The 22,798-nt window shown below is 48.8% G+C and overlaps 1 protein-coding gene across 2 annotated transcripts; it reads left to right on the top strand.

The window, feature by feature from the left end:
* Window positions 1–594: 594 nt before the first annotated feature.
* Window positions 595–22,784, top strand: PUSL1 (pseudouridine synthase like 1). 2 transcript variants are annotated; one of them, XM_039563995.1, is made up of 8 exons: window positions 595–719; window positions 2,454–2,511; window positions 7,857–8,044; window positions 13,135–13,224; window positions 15,639–15,806; window positions 18,849–18,903; window positions 21,558–21,720; window positions 22,668–22,784. In XM_039563995.1, the coding sequence occupies exons 1-8, from the start codon at window positions 661–663 to the stop codon at window positions 22,718–22,720; spliced, it is 834 nt and encodes a 277-aa protein (XP_039419929.1). In that variant the 5' UTR covers window positions 595–660; the 3' UTR covers window positions 22,721–22,784. The 2 variants fall into 2 exon arrangements, with proteins under 2 accessions (XP_039419929.1, XP_039419928.1); XM_039563994.1 differs by having other exon boundaries at window positions 13,075–13,224.
* Window positions 22,785–22,798: the final 14 nt, after the last annotated feature.

Genomic DNA, 22,798 nt, shown 5'->3' with positions numbered 1-22,798 from the left:
TGCTGGAGGCCCCAGAGCTGGACATAGATATCCATCCCCAAGAAACCTTTTTTTTTGTCCTTGGGAGCTGCATTCCTACCCTAACCCCTGCATGTTTTGGCATTCCCATCTGCCTCGGGGGACAGCTGGCACCTAACTGATGCTCTGGGAATTGAAACTGAGGAAAAGCCAGCAGTGAGTGAGCACTCTGAGATAACAACCACAGTTACCAGGCCTGAGGAAGGCAGGGGAAGCAAGGAGCCTCCCCCTCTTGTGGCCCCTACTTGATGTGGTTTCTTAGCTCAAATCAATATTATTATTAGGTTTGTTTTTTTGTTTTTCTGGGTTTTTTTTTAATCCACCGTGTTGCAGGCAGCACAGCTGGAGAGCTGAGGAGCATCCGAGGTGAATCACAGGTTTCCAGAGGGGTTTGATGTACGCACAACATCCCAGAACCCATCAGCACATCCCCAGCTCCCGTGAACACATCCCAGACCTCCAGCAGCCCCCGTGAACACATCCCAGACCTCCAGCAGCCCGTCCCGGTCCCCAGCAGCCCGTCCCGGTGCCTCCGTGCCCGCCCCGTGCCGGCGGCGGCGGAAGCGGCGGTGCCGGCCGGGGGAAGGGGCGGTGCTGCCCGGCCGCTCCGTGCCGGGGTCGGTGCCGGGATCCCGACCAGCTATGGTCGGTGCCCCTGCCCGGTACCTGGTGTTCTTTCAGTACTTTGGCACCAGGTACAGGTACGTGCCCCGCTGGCCCCGAGCCACGTGCGGGAGCGGGGCAGCGCCCGGGGCGGCCCCGGAGAGCTGCGGAGGGGTGGGAGAGAGCGGCGGTGGGGAGAGCTGGGGTTGGGGATAGTTTGGGAGAGCAGAGTTTGGGATGGCAGAATTTAGGGAGTGCAGAGTTTGGGAAGGAATGGATGAGACCAGTGTTTGAGGAGAGCAGAGTTTGGGAGGGCAGAATTTAGGGAGTGCAGAGTTTGGGAAGGAATGGATGAGACCAGTGTTTGGGGAGAGCAGAGTTTGGGACGGCAGAATCTGGAGAGACCAGAGTTTGGGAGGGCAGAGTTTGGGGGAAAATGGATGAGAACAGTGTTTGAGGAGAGAGAGTTTGGGATGGCAGAATTTAGGGAGAGCAGAGTTTGGGTAGGGCAGAATTTAGGGAGAGCAGAGTTTGGGTAGGGCAGAGTTTGGGGGAAAATGGATGAGAACAGTGTTTGAGGAGAGCAGAGTTTGGGGAAAAATGGATGAGAACAGTGTTTGGGGAGAGCAGAGTTTGGGATGGCAGAATTTGGAGAGACCAGAGTTTGGGAGGGCAGAGTTTGGGGGAAAATGGATGAGAACAGTGTTTGAGGAGAGCAGAGTTTGGGAGGGCAGAGTTTGGGGGAAAAATGGATGAGAACAGTGTTTGGGGCGAGCAGAGTATGGGTAGGGCAGAGTTTGGGGAGGAAGGGATGAGAGCGGAGTTTGGGATGGCAGAATTTAGAGAGCAGAGTTTGGGGGGAGCAGGGTTTGGGGAGGAATGGATGAGAACAGTGTCCAGGTGAGGGATGGATCCCTTGCTGAGCAGGTGAGAGCAGGCAGGGAGCTGGACTCTGCTTCCTGCTGCCCACAGAAGTGTGAGGGCAGGAGATGCATAAAATCAGCAAGGATGAAAGACAGGAAAGGACAGAGAAGAAGGGAGATTTCCCTCAGGCTGGGGGCAGGAGGACAGAGCACTGTGTTTGCTGTGATGGAGGTGGTTTGTGGTGCCCCAGAGATGCAGGGGAAGCGATCTGTGGGCTGTGCTCCCTGAGGCTGGATTTCCCCAGGCCTCACAAACATCCCACGGGCAGATTTGTGCCTCTTCCCATTCCCAGGTGTGGGGGAGGACTCGTGCAGCCCCAGCTGATGGAATTGTGCCCATCTTGAGGATGTCATAGCACAGCCCCAGCCTGTGCCAAACCCCCCAGTTCTTGCACTGGGTCACTGTGGGGTCTGACCTAAATTACTCTGAGTAGTTTGGGTTTAGCCCCAGGACATTTCTCAGCCCTTCAGCAGCTTGTGGGACTGCAGTGGCTTCTGTGGCAGAGCAGGAAGCTCATCACAAACTGTCCTTGTGGCCTTTTAGTCCATTTATGACATTCACAAGTCCTGGCCTGCAACTGGCAACCAGCTGCTGGCCCTCAAATAGTTTTATCTCAAACTAATTTAATTTGTCTGCCTTATTCTCCTGTCAGCCTCTGTCTCAAGGGCCGGTCCAGAGAGGAACATTTGAAGGATAATTTTTATTTCCAACCTCCCTTCTTGAAAATAGCCACTGCATCAGCTTTCCTGCCCATTCCTCAGTGCTTGGTCCCTGCAAGTTCTGTGGGATGATCCAGGTTTTCCCATAGCAAACAGTGCCCTAGGAAGTCCTGGATGTGTTGGTGGGCTCTGCGTCAAGTCCCTGAATGCTGATACACATCAATAAATCGTGTTTGTTTTGCTCTGCAGTGGGGTTATGGAGACCAAGAGTGATCAGGCCCTGGTTGGAGTCCAGAATTATTTGGAGGTAGGTCCTTGCTAATCCCAATTGTCGGGAAAATGAAGCTTTTAGGGTCACATTGTTCAGCTGCAGAAATTATAAGGGGTCAATATTACTTTGAGATACCCAAATAAAACTGGCAGAGTGTTAAACACTGTAAAGCTCAAAACAAAATACTTTAAATGGGATCATCATACAGATTCTGACCCTAAAAAGATGTGAACCCTTCAATGAGACTTAATTGAGCCCAGAACTAACTCTGAGAGCCCTGCTCGGGTGCTGGCCCACCTGAGCTTTGCTAAGACTTGTGACTTTACCTCCCTTGTCCTTAAAACTGCCGCAGTTGTGCTTCATGTCCAATTCCTTTATGGATTTAACAACTGGAGGCTGTCTGCTCCCAGGAGAGGATGTCCCTGACAGAGGTTTCCAGAACAAAGCACAGCAGGATGTCCATTGTTTCAGGCTGCTTCCATTTTTTTTGGAGTTCTAATACACCAGGGGGGGAAAAAAGTTATGATCCTGTTATCCCTGCACTGCTCCCAGGGATTCCCTAGGACCTGGGGATGGCTGTGAGGACCCCAATGCTGTTTGGGCTAGCAGTGAGTATAAAAAACCCCCTGTTACACCCAGGAGCAGAAAATGGGTCACTTGTGTAGGGTGAGTGCTCAGCACACCTGAGCATGGTCATCCAATTGGGAATTTAAATTGTTGATTAATTACAAGCTGCTGTGGGGCTGCTGCTGAATCTGCTGCAGGAAGATTCAAAAGGAAGCTGGATTATTTCTCTTGTCTTGGAAGTATTGTGGAGTTCAAAATGAAGCTTGTGCCTGTTTGGAAGATGAGAGGTTGTCAAAGAGCTGATTTCTGCAGGTCAAACCATACCTGGGCATTAATTTTGTTGCTCAGTCCTCATTTGTGGTCATTCTGTCTGACCCCAGTCACCAATTGCAGCACTTTGGGACACCCTGCTCTGCATTAGCTGCAACCCTGGTGGTGTGAAGGACAGAGCAGCCTTGGTGTCCCACCCATGTGACATGGCCAGGACATCCCCACGCTCCGTGAGGCTGAGAATTCCTGGTGCTCTTGCTCAGAAAGAAAGTGTGAGGAATTACGGCTTAAATCAGAGTTCTCAGGGTGTATTTATGTGGCTTCCTGCCTGAGAATGTTGTAGAGAAAGTGCCTAAATATTGTGCAGACCCTGAAAGAAGAGCCCAAAAGGATTTTTTATCCCATTTATCTCATCCTCTGAGCCATGCAGGGCCTCAGGCTCTGGACTTGGGGTGAGCCCAGCAGTTGTTCTGCATTATCCCAGTGATGTCTGAACAGGCAGATGGGGTGGGTGGGTGATGAGAGGAGAAAAGAAGAAGAGAAAAAGACAAACATGAGCTTATTTGGTGTTGTCTTTTCACAGCATCAGCACTTTGCAGGCCAGCTCGGTGCTTTCATGTGGTGGTATTGATGCTGGGCACTGCTGTGTCTATTGGAACCACATGGGAAGCCTTAAAGCAGCTTTAATAGAAAACTTCTGGGGCCTGCAGGAATTTCTCTTCCTTCCTCCTTTTCTCTGCAGCCTTGAACTTCACTGCTTTCCCCAAAGCTAGGAAGGCAACTGAAGGGCAAAATTAAAGCTGTAATGAGATCCTCATTGTGTTCTGAGGATGTTCAGCCATTTGTTTGCAGTGCCAAATAACCTGGGAGGTGCAGATTCTGTGTTTCAGCAGCTGCCTCGTGGAAATTGGAATGGGCTGGTTGGTTTGTGAGTGTTTGTGCTGGGGGAAAGTCGCTGGGCTGGGGCTGAACAGATCTGTTTGTAACCCTGGGTCACTGTCAAGCTTTTGAAGTCCTTGGTGCTGCTCTGTGACAGAGCTCTGGGACTGTCCAGAGGAAATGGAGCCTTGTTTTAGTTCAGAGATACTTGTAGGAGCTTTTTGTGTCTCTTTGAGGGGGGTGAGCTTTGCTGGCAACACTTTATTTCTTGGGGACAAGTCTTGGAGCACTTGGAAGCCCAACTTGGGCTTGTTGAGCCCAAAGCAAATTCCAGGCCTTGTTTCCCCACATGGGGAGGTTGGAGCCCTGGTATTTGGCTCCCTCCAGTTATTCATGGAAACTTTTAACGTCCAGGACTTCAGGCTCTGTCTCAGTTCTTACAAATGTCTCTGCTGTAAAGGAGGATTTCACCTTTTGCTGAGGGAAGTGACTGTTACTTGTGGTAAAAATCACCTGCTGGGATCGACAGAGTTCCCTTCCTTCTCAGGCCTGCCTGGAACCATCTCCCATTTCCCATTTTGCTGGGGAATGCTGCCCAAACTCATCTTCCCCTCACAAAACCCTGTTTTGGCCAGCAGCCTTGTGCTAAGGGCAGATATTATTCCTCATGAAAGGAAGAGGCAGTAGGAGAGGAGAGAAAGGAGAAACAGCAGCTCCTTACTATGCAAGGCAGCTCTGGTACAACCTCCTTCCCCTCATCCTTAAAAAAAAAAGCAAGGAATTCAAACAGACAAAGGGAACTGTCATCTTCAGCCTCTGTTTTGATCATAATTTCAGTGACGTCGGAGATCGCTTTGGAAACCTTCTCTTCTAACAAAATCCACATTCTCAGTGTATCCTTCCTGGCTTTCACTTCAGTTTTATCTATCCAACTGAAAATGAGCTGGGTTTTTAATTAGTTTCAGCTGACATAGCACCCAGTGAGTCAGGGAGGCTGTGATGACTTGCAACCAGGAGCTTGCATGTTATTAATTATTAGAACACTGTAATTAATAAATTGTGCAGCTCCCTGGCAGGGAAATGCACTCCCTGTATCTGAGGCCATTCCAAAGGATGAAACCATGACCAATCCAGCTGCTGGGAAAGAGGAATTAACTTTTCCAAAACATTCCCAATGCCTGTAGAGGTCAAAATCTTGAGGATTTTTTTTTTTGTTTAATTTAGACTTCAGGAGGAGAAATGGATGAACTTTTGCTCCCCTGCCATGGGTGGTGTTCATCAGCAGGCCTGTTCTTCCTCCTGCCCCTCTAGCATGAGAGGAAAACTGAGCTGTGAGCAATAATATCCATCTGGAATGTGGATCCATATCATCCTGGCAGCCAGCAGTGGAAATTCCAGCATAATTCAAACTATGGAAGCGCTCAGTGAACAAAACCTGTTAGGGGACAGAGCAGCTAAATGCAATTAATGCTTTCCCCTGCATCCCTGGCGTGTCTGAGGGATAAACTCGCACCCTGGGATGTTGCTGTGTGGAAAAATTTGGGATAAATGCAAGTGTGGCTCAGTGAGAGGCCTCCAGCAGGTGCCAAAGCCAAGATTTCAGTGTTTCTAGCACCTGCTAAAGAGAAAAATATTTACATGTCCTGTGGCTTAAAGGAGGGAGCAGAGAGGTGTGAGCTCTGAGCACACACAGCTCCTTTATCCCTTTATCTTCTTCATTTCTTTTTAGCTGGCTAAAGTGCTCAACTCCTGCTTCAGTTCCCCCCTGGGAACCCACAGATGATCCCAAACAGGATGGGGATCTGGATTAACAGCACTGAAGCCTTTGGAGTTCCTCAGATGAAAGCCCTGCCTGTTTTAGGGGCTTGTTTTTACTGCAAGGGCAGGAAAAACTGGTCCCTATCCAAGCAATTCCTGCATGTAAATAAATCATGCACCTTTTTTGAAATTCAGGGTGGGGGATATTAAGAGATTAAAGTGCACAGGAACCAGAGGAGGAGACCTTCAGCTGCTCAAAGGACTTTGGATGCACAGATAGAAGACATTTGCATAGGTGAAGGGGTCATTTCTTAGCTGCCTGCAAAGAGAAGTTCAGCAGTTCAGAAATTCTCTTTCGGGAGATTCTATCCCCTCCTGACGAAATGAAATTAAAAATTAAACTTGAAGCTGGAGGCAGCAGTTGGTAGAACATTTTCAGTGTATTTTTGTGTATCAGTGCATTTCCACAAAGCTTTCAGGTTCACAGACTGGGATTTGGTGTTGATGGTGGTCACATTCCTCCTCTGGATGCTCAGAAAGGTGGGAAAAAGCTGCTGGAGAAGGGCAGCTGTGAAAATCCCATTTGTGGAAGGTGTCACCCAATCCTGCACCTTTGTGGATTTGCTGGCTGAGCTGAGCAGGGGAAATAACCAGATCTACTTGGGATTCTGCTCCTCTTTTCCTCTCCAGTCTGGTTTCCAGTGGAGAAATCCAGTGTTCTGATTATTCAGCTTGGTTCCTGATTATCCAGATGGAGATGGGATGCACTGTGGGATCCAAAGCAGCGCTGCATCCAAGCCTGTAGCCAAAAAAATGAGGATGTTTTCCATGTTATCTCCTGTTCTCTCTCGTAACTCTTGTTTCCACTGGCTGGTTTTTGTCTGGTGAGGAAGGAGGGGGAGAAGAGGGTGGAGAGAGGGAGGGAGGAGCCTGTGAAACCCGAACATCTTTGGAGCAACTTTGCTCTTAAAAATCAACTTCTGCTCTCAGACAAATTGCTGAGGCACAGGCCAAGGTCTGCTGCAGGAAACTTTCATTTCTGTCTGCTCCTCTCTTCATTTATCACTGCTTGAGGGTGATAAATAAAGATTTCTCCCTGTTAATTGTGACCACATGTGAGCTCCAAATGGAAGGATTAGGAAGGGGAAAAGCAGTTCAGTTCTGTTTCCCAGGCCTCCCCCTGCAGCTTGGTTACATTTTTCTCTGCCTCCCTGTGCATTTTCATGGAACATTTCTGAGAGCTCGGAATCCTGACTGCTCCAACAGGAGTCTGGAAGGTATTTGTGAGTCAGCAATTTGAATTTTATTGGGTCTTGTAGCCAATTAAAATCCAATGAAAACCACTGGGTTCGGTGCTCGGGAGTGGGGATGGGAAGGAGAAGGAAATTTCGAGTCATTCTTCTGGTTTTCTGCCTTCTTTTGTGGTTTTTCACTCTTTCAGATGTTTCACTTATTCCCTGGAGTGATTTTCGCTGGATTTTCTGTCTGAGAGCCTGGGATTTGGGTTGAAATGGGCTGAAATGGGTGATTCTCTGTCTTCTCCCCCCCTCACCCAACGACACAAAGCAGAGGGTAAAGAGATGAATATTTTTAACTTTATTTTGTGCTCTTAAGGAAGCTCACATGATACAAAGCAGAGGATAGAGAGATGAATAGTTTTGACTTTATTTTGTACACCCAAGAAAGCTCTTGTGGCATTGTGGATGTTGTGTGTGAGGTGATTTCAGAGTAAAAGCTGAGAAACCACTGATTTTCAGAGAAATCCCCCAAACAGGCTCCTCTCCATCACCTCTTTTCAGCCCACAGCAGCTCCAAACTCCTCTGGGAGCCACAAAGAGGTGTGGTCAGCCAGGAGAAGGATGTTTTTCCTGAAGTTTTGCTGAATTCCTCCTTCTTTTGGGTTCCAGAAGGCGGCACAGAACCTGAGGCCCAGCATTCCCATCAAGTTCCACATCTCCAGCCGGACGGACTCCGGCGTCCACGCGCTGGCCAACGCCGCCCACCTGGACATCCAGAGGGCTCCAGGGAAGGCAGCTTTCAGTGGGAAGCAACTTGTCCAGGGGCTGAACTATCACCTCAAGCCTGAGCCCATCTGGTGAGTCAGTGGAGAGGCAAAAATCCTTTATTTTGGATTTTTTGGGGGAAGGAGGAGGTGCAACAATGAGCTCCCACCTTCACCTGTGGGATGTATTTTTTTCCCCTGTTTTCTGTTGGGAAATCACTCTCTTGAACTTGTGTGTTTCTGCTGCTGGCCTGGTGCTTTAAAATCAACTTTGTGCCACCACTGTTGCTGTGGGATCAGCTGCTGGCACCCCTAAAAAAGAGGAGTTGTGGCAGTTCAGTGTCACCATGCAAGGGTTGGATCCCCTGGGCTGCCACGAGTGTGACAGCTCTCAGTTATTGCTCCTTGGGGAATTGATTCTGCATCAGACCCAGGAAATGATGGTGAAAGCAGCAGTTTCTGCCAGGAGTGTGCCTCGGTCACAGAAATAATCACCCCACCTTGTGAAGGTTTCAAAAGATGGGTGGAATTTCACCTTCTTTGCTTTTCTTCCCGAGGTCTCTGTCAGGTGTAACTTTGTGTGTCCTTCCCCATAGGTGCATTTTTATGATTCAAATGTAGATTGAGTGAAAAACTTGGGATTTTTGGGTTAAAAGCCAAATCTGGGCTGTTGTGAGAAGAGCAGCATGACTGGGAAATCCACTCCCTGCTTTATTTCCTAATCTGTCCTTTGTGAAACAAGGCCTGGTGCAAACGCTGACAGAGCAAGGCCTGGGGTTTGGAGCCTGACATCAGCCTTGCATCTCCTCTTGGCTTTCCCAGGGAAGATTCCAGTTCTCCAGAGCTTGGGGAACCCCAAATCCAGCTCTAAACGTGCAGGGGCTCCAATAGTTTGGGGTCTGAGGGAGGGAGGGGTGGATGAAGGTGTTGCTCTTTCCCAGGAATGAGGAAACCCCTGCTTGCAGGTGCTGTGGTGCTGTGTCCCTGGCTCCAGACCTTCTCCTGAGCCCGTAAGAATCAGGGATGGGCTGCAGGGATCAGCTGCTGGGCCATTCCTGGGTGATGCAAGGAGCAGGAGCAGGGACTCTGCTGTGTCATGTCCAGAGGGCACAGTGGCTCCAGGGCACAAATTCCTGGTGGCCAGGAGTGTGGTGAGGCACTGCTGGCCTGGCATTTGCTGCTCTGGGAGGGATGTTGTGACTGGGATCCCACTCAAGGAATTGTTTGGTGCCTGCAGCTCTCCTGGCCTCGGGATGGGGTTTCCCAGTGTTTTCCTGCAGCGTTTCTGGAGCTGTGTGTCAGTGGTGCTTTGCATTTATTTAAATGCAGTTTGATCCCTGGGATCTGCAGTGCGGCAGCAGCTGCAGCAGCTGCATTCCCTCACCTCCAGGCAAGCACCAGGGGAGCCAGCAGAGGCTGAGGGGGAAGAGGAAGTGAAATCCCTGGAATGGGAGCTCAGGAAGGCGCTGGGAGAGCCTCATATCTGCAGGCACAAAGTTCCTGTTCGTTATCTTGTTTTATCTGACCTCTTTCCCTGATGTTTGCAGTTCCTTTGGCAGTCCCCTGATGGTTCTGAGGACATCATGAGGCCACAGTGGCTTTTCCCTTTGATCCTGGCAATCTCCTGGCTGTCCATGTTAGCTCTGGTGTTGCTGGAGGACCCTCCTGGGCTGTTTTGGGTGCGTGAGCTCAGTTTAAGGGCAGGGAGAGGTGGCTCTTACACTGCTGGAGCTTGATCTAGAGCGTGGCTGCTGTAGGAAATGCAGCAATGCCAGCCCCCAGAGAGCCATCAGGGAATTTTCTCTGCTCCTTCGCCACCTTCTTTGCAAAAATTTGCAGAGTTGGTCAAGTCTTAAAGCAAAGTGGGTGCCTGAAAGAAAAGCAAGCTCTGATTTCCCTGCTTTTCCAACACAGCCCACAGGCAGGCCCTGCACCCCAAACCTGAGGTGGGACATGAGCGTGATAACAGAGGATTGATGCTTTGGCACTTCCAAATCCAGTTTCTCTTCAAGCAGCAGCTCAGTTCCTCTGCAGTGAGAGGCCACAGAGCAAATCTCCCTCTCTCAAGCTGTGAGTTCCTGTCCCTTGACAGCTTTCACCTTCCCTGACATGGGTGGAAAGACTCCAAAGCAGCTGCTGTGGGGTGGGGCTGGAGGCAATTTTTTCCACAATTAAAAAAAAAAAAAAAAAAAATCTTGAAATAGAATTTGTGCAGGGTTTTTTGGTTGTTCATTTTGTTCAGACTGAAAACCAGGTCAGGGCCTGGAAGTCCAAACCCCTTTCAGGATGTTGTAGCAGTCCCAGGGGGCATGGAGTTGGGTCAGAGTTCTGATTTCCTTCCTTGAAACAGTTTGGGAGCTGATTTTGCAGGCAGAAGGTGCCACTGCTGTGAGCAGTTTGTTCTGTGTCACCAACCCCTGAATCTCAGGCCATCTTCCCTGAATTTAGGCCTGGAATTAAGTCGTGTTGTCAAGTTTTAATGGCAAAAGTTGTCATGGAGAGCTAAAAGTGCTGATGGGTGGAGAGACAGGTCCATAATCACAGCCAGGTTTGTGATACCTGCACTAACCAGTCCTGCTCTGAGCCAGGGAGCATCTCCAGAATGAGCCAAGAGTGGGATCTCAGGTGGGGAAAGTTCTGTTTCACTCTGAGGTCTGGCGGGTACCTTTGAGGAGGTGATACCTTCTGATAGGATGCAGCCCTGCTCAGTTAGTCTATCAGTCCAGCTTTTCCTTCTCCCCAAGGCTGAACCTTCCCAAAATTGCTTCATCATCTTCCCATTAGGCAGAGGTGACAGGCCTGAGCCTGCACGTCCTCATCCCTCATCCCTCCCTCTGGAAAAATCCCTGTGCCAGGAGCAGGAATTCTTTGCTCATGCTGAAGAGAAAACTCAGAACTTTGATATGGTTGCAAGCAGGGGCTGAAGGAGAGAGGGATCTTTGTGGGAACACATTGTTGTGGATGGAGCTTGGAAGGAAAACAGGATTCCAGGCTGGCTGAGTGTGCCATGAGCCACAAATCCCTCTCTGTGGCCTGATGGTCTCTCCTACCACTGCTCTGTCTCTTAAAATTGCAGAACACATCTGAAAGGATCCTGTCCCCCAAGAATCAGGGAGTATTTGAGAGCTGGAGTCATTTTAGGAGGATTTTGCTGTCCTTGAAGGAGGACTGGCAGTGTAGGAGTCTCACACCTCCTGTTTCTGGTTTTGTAACCACACAATAAAAGTTGTCTGAGTGACAAGGAGAGCTGGGATTCCTCCCACCTCCTGCAAGCTGGGTTTTTGATTCTGTTTTCAGTGGAGAGGGCAGGATGATCTTTGTCTCATAAAATCCATTTCTAGTTAAATGTCTTGGAGTTTTTTTCCCTTTGACCTCTGAAATGCAGGCTCTGTTGGAAAGGTAAAAAATGCCACAGGTCTTTATTTCCCATCATTCACCCGTTTTTTAAAAATGGGATCTCAGCAAGGCCTGAAATGCAGCTGCTGGAATAAATTCTGGACAAACATTCCTGGCTAAAAGGAACAATTGCAACAGGAATTATGTGAGCAGAAATAGGCTCCTCTGAAAGACTCTTCCTAAAAGGATGGTTATTTAATAAAAACCACCCAAGTGTTAACAGAAGAAGCTCGAGACAGATCGTGTGCTTGTGGAGGCATGCAGACAGAGGGAAATAAATGTAATAATTTTATTATTGTGTTTAGAGGAGGCTGGAGGTCCTGGCTTCAAACCCCACTGCAGGCCTGGAGGATGGAGTTTGCATTTCTCCTGATGGTTTACAGCAGCAGAGCCATTCCTGGGCTTGTTATTGCAAATCTTTGTGGCTCAGCTTTAATTTCTCCCTCTGTGGTCTGAGCCAGGGGAGGGCTGTGAGCCAGAGGCCCTTGAGCTGGCAAAAATCCCCAGAGCACCAACCTTTTTTAAAGTAAATAAAGACATTTGTGGTCCCAAATCTATCCTGTTTTTTTGGCTGCCCTGGCTCCCTTCTCCTCGCTGAATTCCAAAGGCAGGAAGGCAAAACAGCAGGAGAAAAACTCCCTTCTAAGGAGAGGTCTCCTCTGAAGCAGCACCTGCAGGGGTTGTGGCTCAGCGCAGGGACTCCCTGCTGGCTTTTTCCTGCAGGATGGGGAGCACCAGAACTTTGGGATGAGGGAGAGTCACATCCAGTGCGCGACAACACTTTGGGAGAGGTGCAGGAACTCGGGGAAGCTCTGTTTCCTTCCTTGACAGGGAGAATTTTGTCTGACAGCCTCTGTGCCCTCCTTGCCGCCTCCCAGGCTGTGTGTGGTGGCAATTTTTGGGCTGGAGAAACAGGGCACTTCCTCCCCGTTAGCTGTAGAAGAAAACAGAGAAGTTCAGCTGCTTGGGAAACTCCTCCTTGCCTTGCCTGGGGTCAGTGGGAGATGGGTATGTGCAGGGGAAGAGCTTTTGGGACTGTCCCTGTGGAATGAGAGGGTTCCCACGGAGCATTCTGCTGGATTCACTCACACCCCACCTTGCTGTTGCTGGGATTCACGTGGATTTTCCTGGCTGCACAAAGTCCTGGAGGTCCTGAGGGGAGGTGGGAGGGAAGTGACCACCTTTGCACCATCTCCATGTGCTGCAGGAGCTGCCTTTGGGGGTGAACAGAGGGGGGCTGTTCTTGGGGGGTCCTTCCCTCTCAGTTTGGGATCTGCAAAAGCAGAGGGGGAAGTTTCCCAAGGTGCTGGGTCACCCTCAGGAGAGATGTTTCCTCAGGCACTGTGGTGACAGGACACAGGGAATGGCTTCCCACTGACAGAGAGTGGCTTTAGATGGGATACTGGGAAGGAATTCTTCCCTGGGAGGGTGGGAAGGCCTTGGAATGGATTTCCCAGGGAGGCTGTGGCTGCCCCATCCCTGAAAGTGTCCAAGGTTGGGTTGGAGCACCCTGGGACAGTGGAAGGTGTCCCTCCCCATGGCAGGGGGTGGCACTGGATGATCTTTAATGTCCTTCCACCCAAAAATTCCACAATTCTGTGATACTCCATCAATCCTAAGCGTGGTTTCTCACATTTCAGTTCCCATCTGTGTGGCGACAACGGGAAAGTTTTTGGATTCGAGTGTGGCACCTGTGTCCCTCTCACCCTGTCCCCTCTGTCCCACAGCATCCTCAGTGCCCAGAGAGTGCCCAGCACCTTTCATGCCCGTTTCTGTGCCCTCTCCAGGACCTACATCTACCGGCTGCTGCTGGGCTGTGCCCACTATTCCCAAATCCCTGTGTTCGAGCGGGATCTGTGCTGGGCTCCTGCAGGAGGGTGAGTCAGTCTCCCTGGGGAGAGACCTCAGCAACTCTCTGGAAGGAAAATCAGGGAATTGGGGGGTGGGGGAGGGAGAAAAGGGGGATCAGGGGGGATTTTGTGGCTCTGCACAACTCCCTGACAGGAGGGAGCAGCCCCAGGTGGGGCTCTGGGACAGGGAACAGGGCCAGGATGAGAGGGAACGGCCTCAGTTGCTCCAGGAGAGGTTTAAGGTGGAGATCAGGAGGAATTTCTCCATGGAAAGGGCTGTTAAACGTGGGAATTGCTGCCCTGGAGGTGTCCCAGGAACACTCAGAGCTCTGGGCTGGGGACAGGGTGAGGATCAGGCACAGCTTGAGCTCTGATCCTGCAAGGATTTTCCAACCTCAGGGATTCCATGGCAGGCTTGGCTTTTGTGGGGGACGGGGAGGGGATAATTAATTCCCACTTGTTAGACCTCGTTCCCTGTTCATGTTGACAGGATTTCAAGGAGGAAATTCCTGGAGTTCCATTCCCTCAGAGCTGCCACTTCCAGCTCTTTCCCACTGTTTCACCTGTGCTGAGCACACCTGGCTCTGCTGAAATCTCCAGGGGGGAGCCCAGCAGGGATTTTTGTGTCCCTGTCCATGGGAGGGATGAGCATTTTCCTTAGGTTTCCTTAGTTTGCCCATCCTGCTGTGCTGCAGAGATGAAATCAGAGTTTCAGGTGTGACTCCACACCTAAAATGGGGGGGAAAAAGCAGACTCAGAGTTCTTTTATCATTCATTTCCCCCAAAATCTCCTCTGCCGTGCCCTGAGGGATTTGTGTGTTTGAAAAAGAGCCAATGGCTGTGACAACCCTACAAAAACAAGCCAGGGTATCTGAATATTCACTTCTTTTCTTGGAGTAACCACCCAGACACAGCAGGTCAAGGAAGGGAAGCAAAACAAACCCAGTGCTATTAAAAAAAAAGTCAGATTTTAGGGCTTGATAAACAGAAGGTGAGGGGGGGAAAAAAAAAAGCAAACAAACCCCAGAAATTCATTTGTTATTGTCCTTTTAGTTTATGTTGTAGTGAGATAAAGATAAATTCAAGGAACCTGGGGTTTTGTAGGCATTATAAAAAGTTGTGGTCAGTCCATCACCACTATTGGGATAACAATTGTGGGGCATGGAAAAAATCATTTCAGCTGTCTGAGGAGTGAAGATGACAAGGCCTGACTTTAAACTGCTGACTTTCTTCTCTGTGGGCTGTGGAAGGGAAAAATAAATATGAACTGGCAGAATGTGAATAAACATGAAATGTGCACAACATGCCTTAATCTCAGGCTTTAGGAAGCAGCATTTAATTGAGTCCAGACACTGCAAAATTCACATTAAACTCCTGTAGGTGTCTGGATTTCCAGTTAGGAACCATCAGTGTGGATTCTGGAATTCAGGGTATTTTTTTCCAGGTTGTTTTTCCTGGAAAAAAATGGAATGATGCTGGAAAATCTCATCTTGGTTTTTTCGTTTTGTTTGGGTTTCCTTGTGTGTGTTGGGTTTTTGGTTTTTTTTTAAATTTTTTTTGGGTTGGTTTTTTTGAGGGGTTGGGGTGGATTTTGGGGTTTTTCTGTTGTTGCTGTTTGGTTGGTTTTGGGGTTTTTTTTGAGTTTTTGTTGGTTGGTTGGTTTGGTTTTTTTGTTTTGGTTTTATGTATGTTTTTTGGGGACTTTTTGGTTTTTTTTTTGTTTTCTTCAGAAACATTTTGATTTCTGGTCAAACCTAAAAAACCTAAGCCAGGGCTCAGGTGTATCTGCTGAGGCTTCTCTTAGGAGGAGAAATTTGCAAAAATACACTAAAAAAAAAAGCAAATCCATCAGTAAATCTGCCTAAATTCCTTTGCTGAAGTGTACTTTGAGCAGAGCTAAATATTTCAAACGAAGAAATCTGCAGGACATCAGAAATTCTGAGTTTTACCCTTGGCCCTTCCTTCTGCATCTGCACCAGTTTCATCTCTCACTCATCCCATTCCTGCTCCTTCCTGATTCCACCTTTTTGCCTGCTGCAAATCCAAAGGTTGGGGAACCACCACAAGGTTTGATATTTTGATTTTTATTCTTACCTGGCAGCATCTTTTTGAGTTTATCAGCTGCAGACACTGCAGAGCATTTCGGTTCTCGTGCTGCAGCCAGGATTTGGGGCAGAGTGACTGGAGCAGGGCTGTTCTGGGAAGCACAGCAGGATAAAAGTTTGGGAAGAGCTTTGGGTCTTGAATTCCAGCAGACATCAGGTCATTTTGGCCTCTCTTTTGTGGTTTGGGCCATTCCGAGCTGGAAAATGTATTTCAATGTGGAATTTGTGGGCTGGGGTTTAAGCCTGGCTTAATTCATTGGGCTTTGAGCCTGGCTTAATTATTGGGCTTTGAGCCCTTCCCAACCTCCTGGTCCCACCTGCTGTGTTTGATTCCAGCCCCTTGGACATCTCTGCAATGAGGGAGGCAGCAAAATTCCTGCTGGGAACCCATGACTTCAGCACCTTCCGCTCGCTCAGCTCCGAGACCCCTTTCCGGTGCCCTGTCAGGACCTTGCTCCAGCTGGAAATCCAACCTGCTCCTGGATTCCTGTCCCACCACAACAGGTGAGAGCCCAGCACTCAGCTTTGGCCTGCAAAGCTGCTTCCTGAGGGTTTTTTGGTTTTGGGAAATGATTTCCTGCTTGCCCCGTGCTGAGGGTTCCGCTGAGGGACGGCTTGGACAGGACCTTTCTCCCGCTCTCCTCGCCACTATCCTGAGGGAAAAAGATCGGTTTGGTTTTTTTGGTTTGGTTTTTTGGTGTGTTTTTTGGGGATTTGGGGGGGCAGGGAAGCTGCTCCAGCTGTTTGGACATGGAAAAGCCGGATGTGACAAGCTTGAGTGTGGAATTTGGCAGGGAGCAGTTCCTGTGAGGTGTTTTTGTAGCATTTACACTCATTTTGGTGGCTAAAAACCACCTCTGCCAAGGGATTGGGGTTTGGTTTTTTTTCCTCCTCTGCCTAAAAGTTGGGAATAGAGGGAAAAACACCCAGCCAAGGCCTGGGTCAGTGCTGCAGGTCCCACCCAGTTCACACCAGTAACTCCCACTGCCTTCCCAGGGGATGCTGGTGAAGGGAAATCCAATATTCCTCAGTCGTTACATAAACAAAAGAGAGTTGAGGATCAGGTTCTTTCAGGGCCAGGTCTTGCAAGTATTGAAATTAAGTGGCTGAATTAAGCAGAAACTGGAGTTTTTTCCCAGAAAGATCATGGATATTTATCACCTGAACATGATTTTTGCTTTCCTGATGCCTTCTCTCTCTCTGTTGTGTCTCAGCTTGAAAGCAAACCTGTCTCAAACTGCATTTTTGTGCTTTTTAATTGGGGAAAAAAACCCTTTTTTTGGGGAGTTTTCCCAAGGATCCTCTATTAAATTTGGACATTTGTGAGATGGAAAAGCAAGAGCCATGCTCCAAAACCTCAAACCTCAAAAGTGGTTTGCAAACACCGCTCCTTTCCCCAGTTTTGCCGTTTTTCAGCTCAAAACTGGACAGAATTTGGAAAAACACAGAGATCTGTGTGCCCTGAGTTCTCCAGGTCTTTCAGTTCATCCCAGCTCCTTCCATCTTTTCCAATTCCTGCTTTTCCTGCTCGTGTTGGTGCCAAAGCACAGCAGTGATTTAGGTCATTTTAGTAATCCATGGGCAGGTGGAAATGTTTCCCTGTTTCTTGGAGCTAAAAACCACCATTCCCATGGGAAAAGGGTGACACAGGGGGCAGGGAAATTCCTCATCCACAGGATTTTTTTTGTCCTTCAGAAAGTGGCAGAGCCCTGAGCTCCCCTGGAAATCACCTTGTGGAGATGCCCTGGGAGCCCCTTTGGACCTTCAAATCCAGCCCAGTTGGCTCCTCTGAGATTTAAAACACATTTTAATTCCTCAATTTTAATGGAAAATAGGGGAAATTACCATTCTTTGCATAACTTGCTGCACAAACCCATCCCACACGAGGCCAGGAACAGCTCAGAGAGAGGAAGCAACCCTAAAAAAAAATGGGAATAAACCCACCGAGCTCCTTCCTGCTGGGATATTTTGGTTTTGGTGACACATGAAGCCAAACCTGTGGTTTATAATGAGTCATTTTTATAATATATTGATATAAGTTCACTTAATGAATGTTTAGGCTGAAGGGGATGGCATTTAACTCTCTTAGAATACTTTAGTAATAACCACAATCCTGAGTTTTCTGATTTAAAGGGAAAAAAATTGTAGGGTTTGGGGCTTTGTGTCAGACTTCAATGTTGTGAGGGCTCTTTTGTTCCTTTGTTTATTCAGGGTTTGGGGGTTTTTTTAATTCCAGTGTCCTGGTTCCTTTTAATCTGTACAAATTTCCCATTTGTGATGGGGCTCAGGGTTTATTTGCCCATTTTGCAAATAAAACCAGCAAAAATCCCTCAAATACTTTGATTTTTATCAAATACTTTGATTTTTATCAAATACTTTGATTTTTTTTTTCACTGCAGGAGGAGAATGAACTGTTCCTAAAGGGTTGGGGACAGTGGGAAAAGCTCATAAATAGAATTTTAAACTTTTTTTTTATTTTCAGCCTAATCTAAGGAGGTTTATTTTCTGTCCCAGAGGAGGAATCACAGAAGGACAAACCACAGTTTTGTCACATAAAGCAGCTTTTCTTCCCAGCTCTTCCCTTCCTTTCTGAATTGACCACTGTGAAATGTGAAAACCATTCCTCCCATCCACCCCAGTTGCTGAGCAACGCTGGAAGTGGAGTGGAGTGTCCCAAAAATGCTTTGGAATGCTCAGGATGTGCCCACTCCGTCACCTGGCTTGGGGCAGGACATCTTTTATTCCCTGCAAGGTGCTGGGTTCTGCTGCCAACTGGGAAAAAAACACAGCTGGGATTTTTTTAATCCACGAGATTAACAGGAAAAATGAAATTTCCCACTTGAAAGAAAGGGGTTTGTTCTCTTTGAAAGCCTCCAGAATATTTTTCCTAAGGATTTTGACTATTTTTGTGGAGCTTAGTAGATTTTAAGGCAACAGGGGCAGGAAAATCTGGGATAAAGGAGGTGGAGAGAGGGGGAATTTGGCCCTTTTTGGGAAAAAAAAGTCTTTTTATCCCAACACCAGCTCTGAGTTGAGCCTTGGCTGTGGTGTGTGGGGCATTTGATGGGATGGAAGTGGTGGAAACTCCTCATGGCCTGGCACAAAGTGGGATCTGGGGGCAGCAGCTGCCAACATTCACACCAGGGATGGCCAAAATCAGGGATTTATCTGTAAATCTGGCAAAAAACCAGCTCCCTACACTGATTTTTCAGTGTCTCTCTCATTGTTCCCTTTATTAAAGTGAATTCTAAGTAGGATGGAATTTTGGGATGCAGGCACTGCTCATTCCTGGCCTGTTTGGACCTCTCTGATGTGTGATCCCTCGATTTGTTTGGGGTTTTTTTATATATTTAATGTGAATATCAGATTTTCTTTCACCTGTAGGAAGGAATTGTGTCCCAGAAAAGGAGCTCTCAGGTGTCCCAGGTGCTGGTTCAGCTTAATTGGGGCAGTGCAGGTTAATTACTCACATTCACCTGTGACTTGTGGGTAAAAGAACCGCTTGAAATTTGATTTAAATGCCTTTTTTTGGGCTTTTTTTTTTAGGGGACTGGAGTTCTGGGAGGTGAAATTCAAGAGCAGATCCTTCCTTTACCGACAGGTACTGCCTGGAGCTGCTGCAAGACCCAAATTTTGGTGCTGCCACTCTAAAGTTTGATTATTTTAGCAATGTTCCAGCTGTGTGACACCCACAGGGACCTGGTATTAGCAGGATGAGGATCTGGGCTCTTCATTTGATCCATTAAAACCAAAATCTCCTAGATTTGTGTCTAAAACCCTCACAAAACCGTGTGGGAGGATGAAAGAAGTTTTGTTTTCCACAATCTCTGTCCCTTGCAGTGGTAAAACTTCTTTTTAGTGTTCTTGCTCTGTTCAGTGGCTCTGGGCCCAGGAAAAGCTGCCTGGAATTTCACTTCCTGGCTTTTTTTGGGAAGGGCTGATCGAGCTGTGCTGGACAAACTGCAGGAATTCTCCCCTCTGCCACAAAACTCTCCCCTGGATTCTCTTGGGAAGAATTCCTGTGGGGGTTTGCTGTGCCCTCAGCTCTTCCCAAACTGAGGAATCATTCCCAGCTCTCCTGGCCTTGGAGCAGGGAAAGGGGTTTGGGGTTTTTTTGGAGGAGAAGGAGGTGTTTTGTGGGAACAGCAAGCAGCTATTTTTTAATTCTGTTTTCATTCTGTTTTGATGTTTTGACAACCCAAATTTGTGGGTTTTATCCTGTGCCAAGCAAGGCTTTGGCAGGGGAGCAAGGGGAGGACAGCAAATCTGAGGAGGGATGGATGGGCAGGGATTTGGTGACAAGAAAATATTGCTGGGAACCATTTAGAGCATGAAAAGGGCAAAAATAGAAGGGAAGTGTTAATTAGTGACACCGCAGAGCGAGCAGGTACCCCCAATCCTCACCTCAGGTGCCTCACAAGGGACACTGGGGTAGCAATGGGATTTGAACACCTCAACCTCATCCATCCCAAATGGGGAGACCACACAGGGGAACCCCTGATCTCACCTCAGCCTGGGGGTTTTTATTGGACAAAAAGGTGAAACCACCCCAAAAGCTGAGCCATGGGTATTTTTTGCTGAAGTGGGGAGGCACCAAGCCCGTGGATATTTGGGATGAGTGCCATGAATCTGCTTTTTCCTGGCTAATTCCCAGTGTGGAGGCATTGAAGCTGAAGTCGTGGCATGCAATGACCTCTAGTGAGGGTGGATAAAATAACAGAGGAGGAGGATTTGAGCTGCTCTGGGCATTCCAAGATCCCAGAATTTTGTAACACCTTGGCTTGTTGGATCTTTTTAAAGCGATTAACACAAGCAGGTTGCTCAGTGGGCTTTGGTTTATTCTTTTTTAAATGTTAAAGGGTCACAAACTCAGCCCAGGGATTCATTCCAGCACTGCAGTGAGGATTTTGGAGAGTCTGGAAAGGTCATGAATGGAATGAATGTTTGTTTAGTCCAGATGAGGGATGGATGTGGTCACCACACAGGGAGAGCTGGGGGTGGAAAATTGGAGGGGGAGAATTGAAAATGAATTGGGGGGGCGAGAATTGGAGGGGGAGAATTGAAAATGAATTGGGGGGGGAGAATTGGAGGGGAGGAATTGGAGGGGGGGAATTGGGGATGGAGAATTGGAGATGGAGAATTGAAAATGAATTGGGGATGGAGAATTGGAGGGGAGAATTAGAAATGGAGAATTGAAAATGAATTGGGATGGGGAATTGGAGGGGGAGAATTGAAAATGAATTGGGGATGGGGAATTGGAGGGGGAGAATTGAAAATGAATTGGGGATGGGGAATTGGAGGGGGAGAATTAGAAATGGAGAATTAGAGACAAAGACCCACATTTGGGGTGCAGGTGGCACTGGCAATCCCAAGTGCTGGCCCTCAGGCAGCAGCTCCTGAGGATCCAGGAGGGGTTTTTTGAGGCAGGAGGATGCTGAGCAGTGAGAGGTGTTTGTGCAGGAGGTGGGCACCGAGTGTGAGGGCTCTGCCCACCCAGCAGGCCTGGAATTGCTGCGTGTGGAGGGCGGGAGGGGAAGCTGGGACAGCAGAGGGGTGTGAAATGGTGAAATCCCAGATTGCTGGTGGGCTGCCCTTCTTGGGGGATTATTTTTTTCCCCTCTTTTTTGGCTTTCTGAGAGAAAAGACAAACAAAGCCGAGCTCCCACACAGTCCCCAGCTGAAATCAGCACTGCTGCTGTGTGAGGAGCCTGCAGGGAGCACAGGAGCTGCCTCAGTGCTGCTGTTCCTGAAACAAAACCCACCCTGAGCTCAGCTCCTTCCCACAGGTGAGACAGAACTTGCTCCAAGGCAGTTCATTGCAGCTGGAGGTGATTTACAGACCTTGTGAGTGTCTTCAGCTGTAGAGAGGGAATAATTAAAGGAAATGGGGTCATTTTGCTGTTTATTTTCCCTTTCCACCAGCTCTGGTCAGTAGAAGATGCCACTGCACATTGCAGGCAGGCTGAGAATGTCACCCCAGCCCTGCAGTCCCTGCTGGAAGGGGAAAACCAGCTTTTCTTGCAGATTTTGGGGTGGCTGGGGGCAGCTAAGGGGCTAAAATGCTCCCTGGATGAGGTGTTGGATGCCAAAGGCACACCAGGAGCAGCCAGGACTGTGATGGGCGAGTCTAGGCTGTGACTGGGGCACTTCAGACCTAAAGCAAGGGTCAAGGCTGATTCTTTGCTGATTCAAAACAGCATTTCCTCCTCAATATTCCAAGGGCAGCTCCCAGACTGTGTCCTGTGGTTTCCCCAGGTCCGGAGGATGGTCGGGGCTCTGGTTGCTGTGGGCCAGGGGAAGTTGTCCCCTCAGGACATCCAGGAGCTGCTGGAGGTGAAGGATGCCCGGGCTTTCCCCCCTCATGCCATGGCCCCACCCTCGGGGCTCTTCCTGAAATCCGTGGAGTACAGCCAGGCAGGTGGGTGGAAGCAGGGAATGGCTTTTCTGGGAATCAGATCCGAGGGAGCAGCGACGCCCCTGAGCTGTGCTGGCACCCACAGAGAGCTGGGAGGGACCCTAAAAATCATCCAGTAAAGATCACAGCGAAGGTGAGGGATTGGAGAGGTGTTTGCAGCAGCTGATGTGGAAAACCAGGGAATTCTCCCCTCTTGCTTGCAGGTTAATGAGAGGGAATTTTCTTGTTAATGACTTTGAATGATGCTTCAAATTCTTGTCCTGTCCCAGGGCATGCCTAGAACCCAAATCTCCTGTGGGATCTGCAGCTCCAGTTCTGTTCCCTCACTTCTCCCATGGAATTTAGGAGGCTGCAGGGCAGAGCAGAGCATCCTTTTGTTTATATGAATGTAAAAATTCTCTTCCTTTAACAGCAGCAACCAGTCCTGGCCAGGTTGGACAGGACTTAGAGCAACCTGGGATAGTGGAAGTGTCCCTGCCCATGGCAGGGCTGGAATGAGATGGGATTTAAGGTCCCTCCTAACCCAGACCTTTCCATGATGAACCATTGGAGTTTTTTAGCCTAAAAAAGCGGGGCAGATTTGCAGAAATAGCAAATGGAAGTTGGACATCCCTGATAGGGACAGCAGGAGCTCAAACTGCAAGGATTGAGCTGCCTGTGGTTCATCCAGAGCCCAGGAAATGGGGATACAAAGCACTTTTCACCACCCTCAGAGCTTCCCCAGGCTCAGCAGGCATCCAGGTGGGATGGAGGAAGCCAGAAGGGAAAGGGAAGGAACAAAGAGCAGTGCAGGGAGCTGGAATTCAGCTCTGAGCTCGGCCCACAAAGGCAGCTGCTGGTTTTGTCCCTCTCCTCGCCAGGGGGAAGTGAAGCAGATCTCGAGTGCTTTTGGGTGGTTTCAGAGCCATCTCTTCCCCTAAATCAATGTTTTCTTTTTCCTCTCCCCTCAGATCTGGCTGCTCCGAGTGCCCCAGCAGAAGAGGAGCTCTGTGGGCTGAGCTGAAAGGACTCTTGTGGCTGTGGGGTGGAGGTTGGCCAAGTGATCTCAATAAAAACCATTGACTGTGGCTGCAGGAGCTGC

Source organism: Corvus cornix, chromosome 21, assembly GCF_000738735.6.
Source record: "Corvus cornix cornix isolate S_Up_H32 chromosome 21, ASM73873v5, whole genome shotgun sequence".
NCBI lineage: Eukaryota > Metazoa > Chordata > Aves > Passeriformes > Corvidae > Corvus > Corvus cornix.
This window is presented reverse-complemented; position numbering and strand designations above follow the sequence as displayed.

Excerpts from the sequence above, each read along its gene's own strand:
- PUSL1 (XM_039563994.1), top strand. The coding sequence starts at position 661 with ATGGTCGGTGCCCCTGCCCGGTACCTGGTGTTCTTTCAGTACTTTGGC. Across the intron at positions 13,225-15,638 it reads TGCTGGGCTCCTGCAGGAGG|CCCCTTGGACATCTCTGCAA; the intron begins GTGAGTCAGTCT and ends GTTTGATTCCAG. Across the intron at positions 21,721-22,667 it reads CGTGGAGTACAGCCAGGCAG|ATCTGGCTGCTCCGAGTGCC; the intron begins GTGGGTGGAAGC and ends CTCTCCCCTCAG.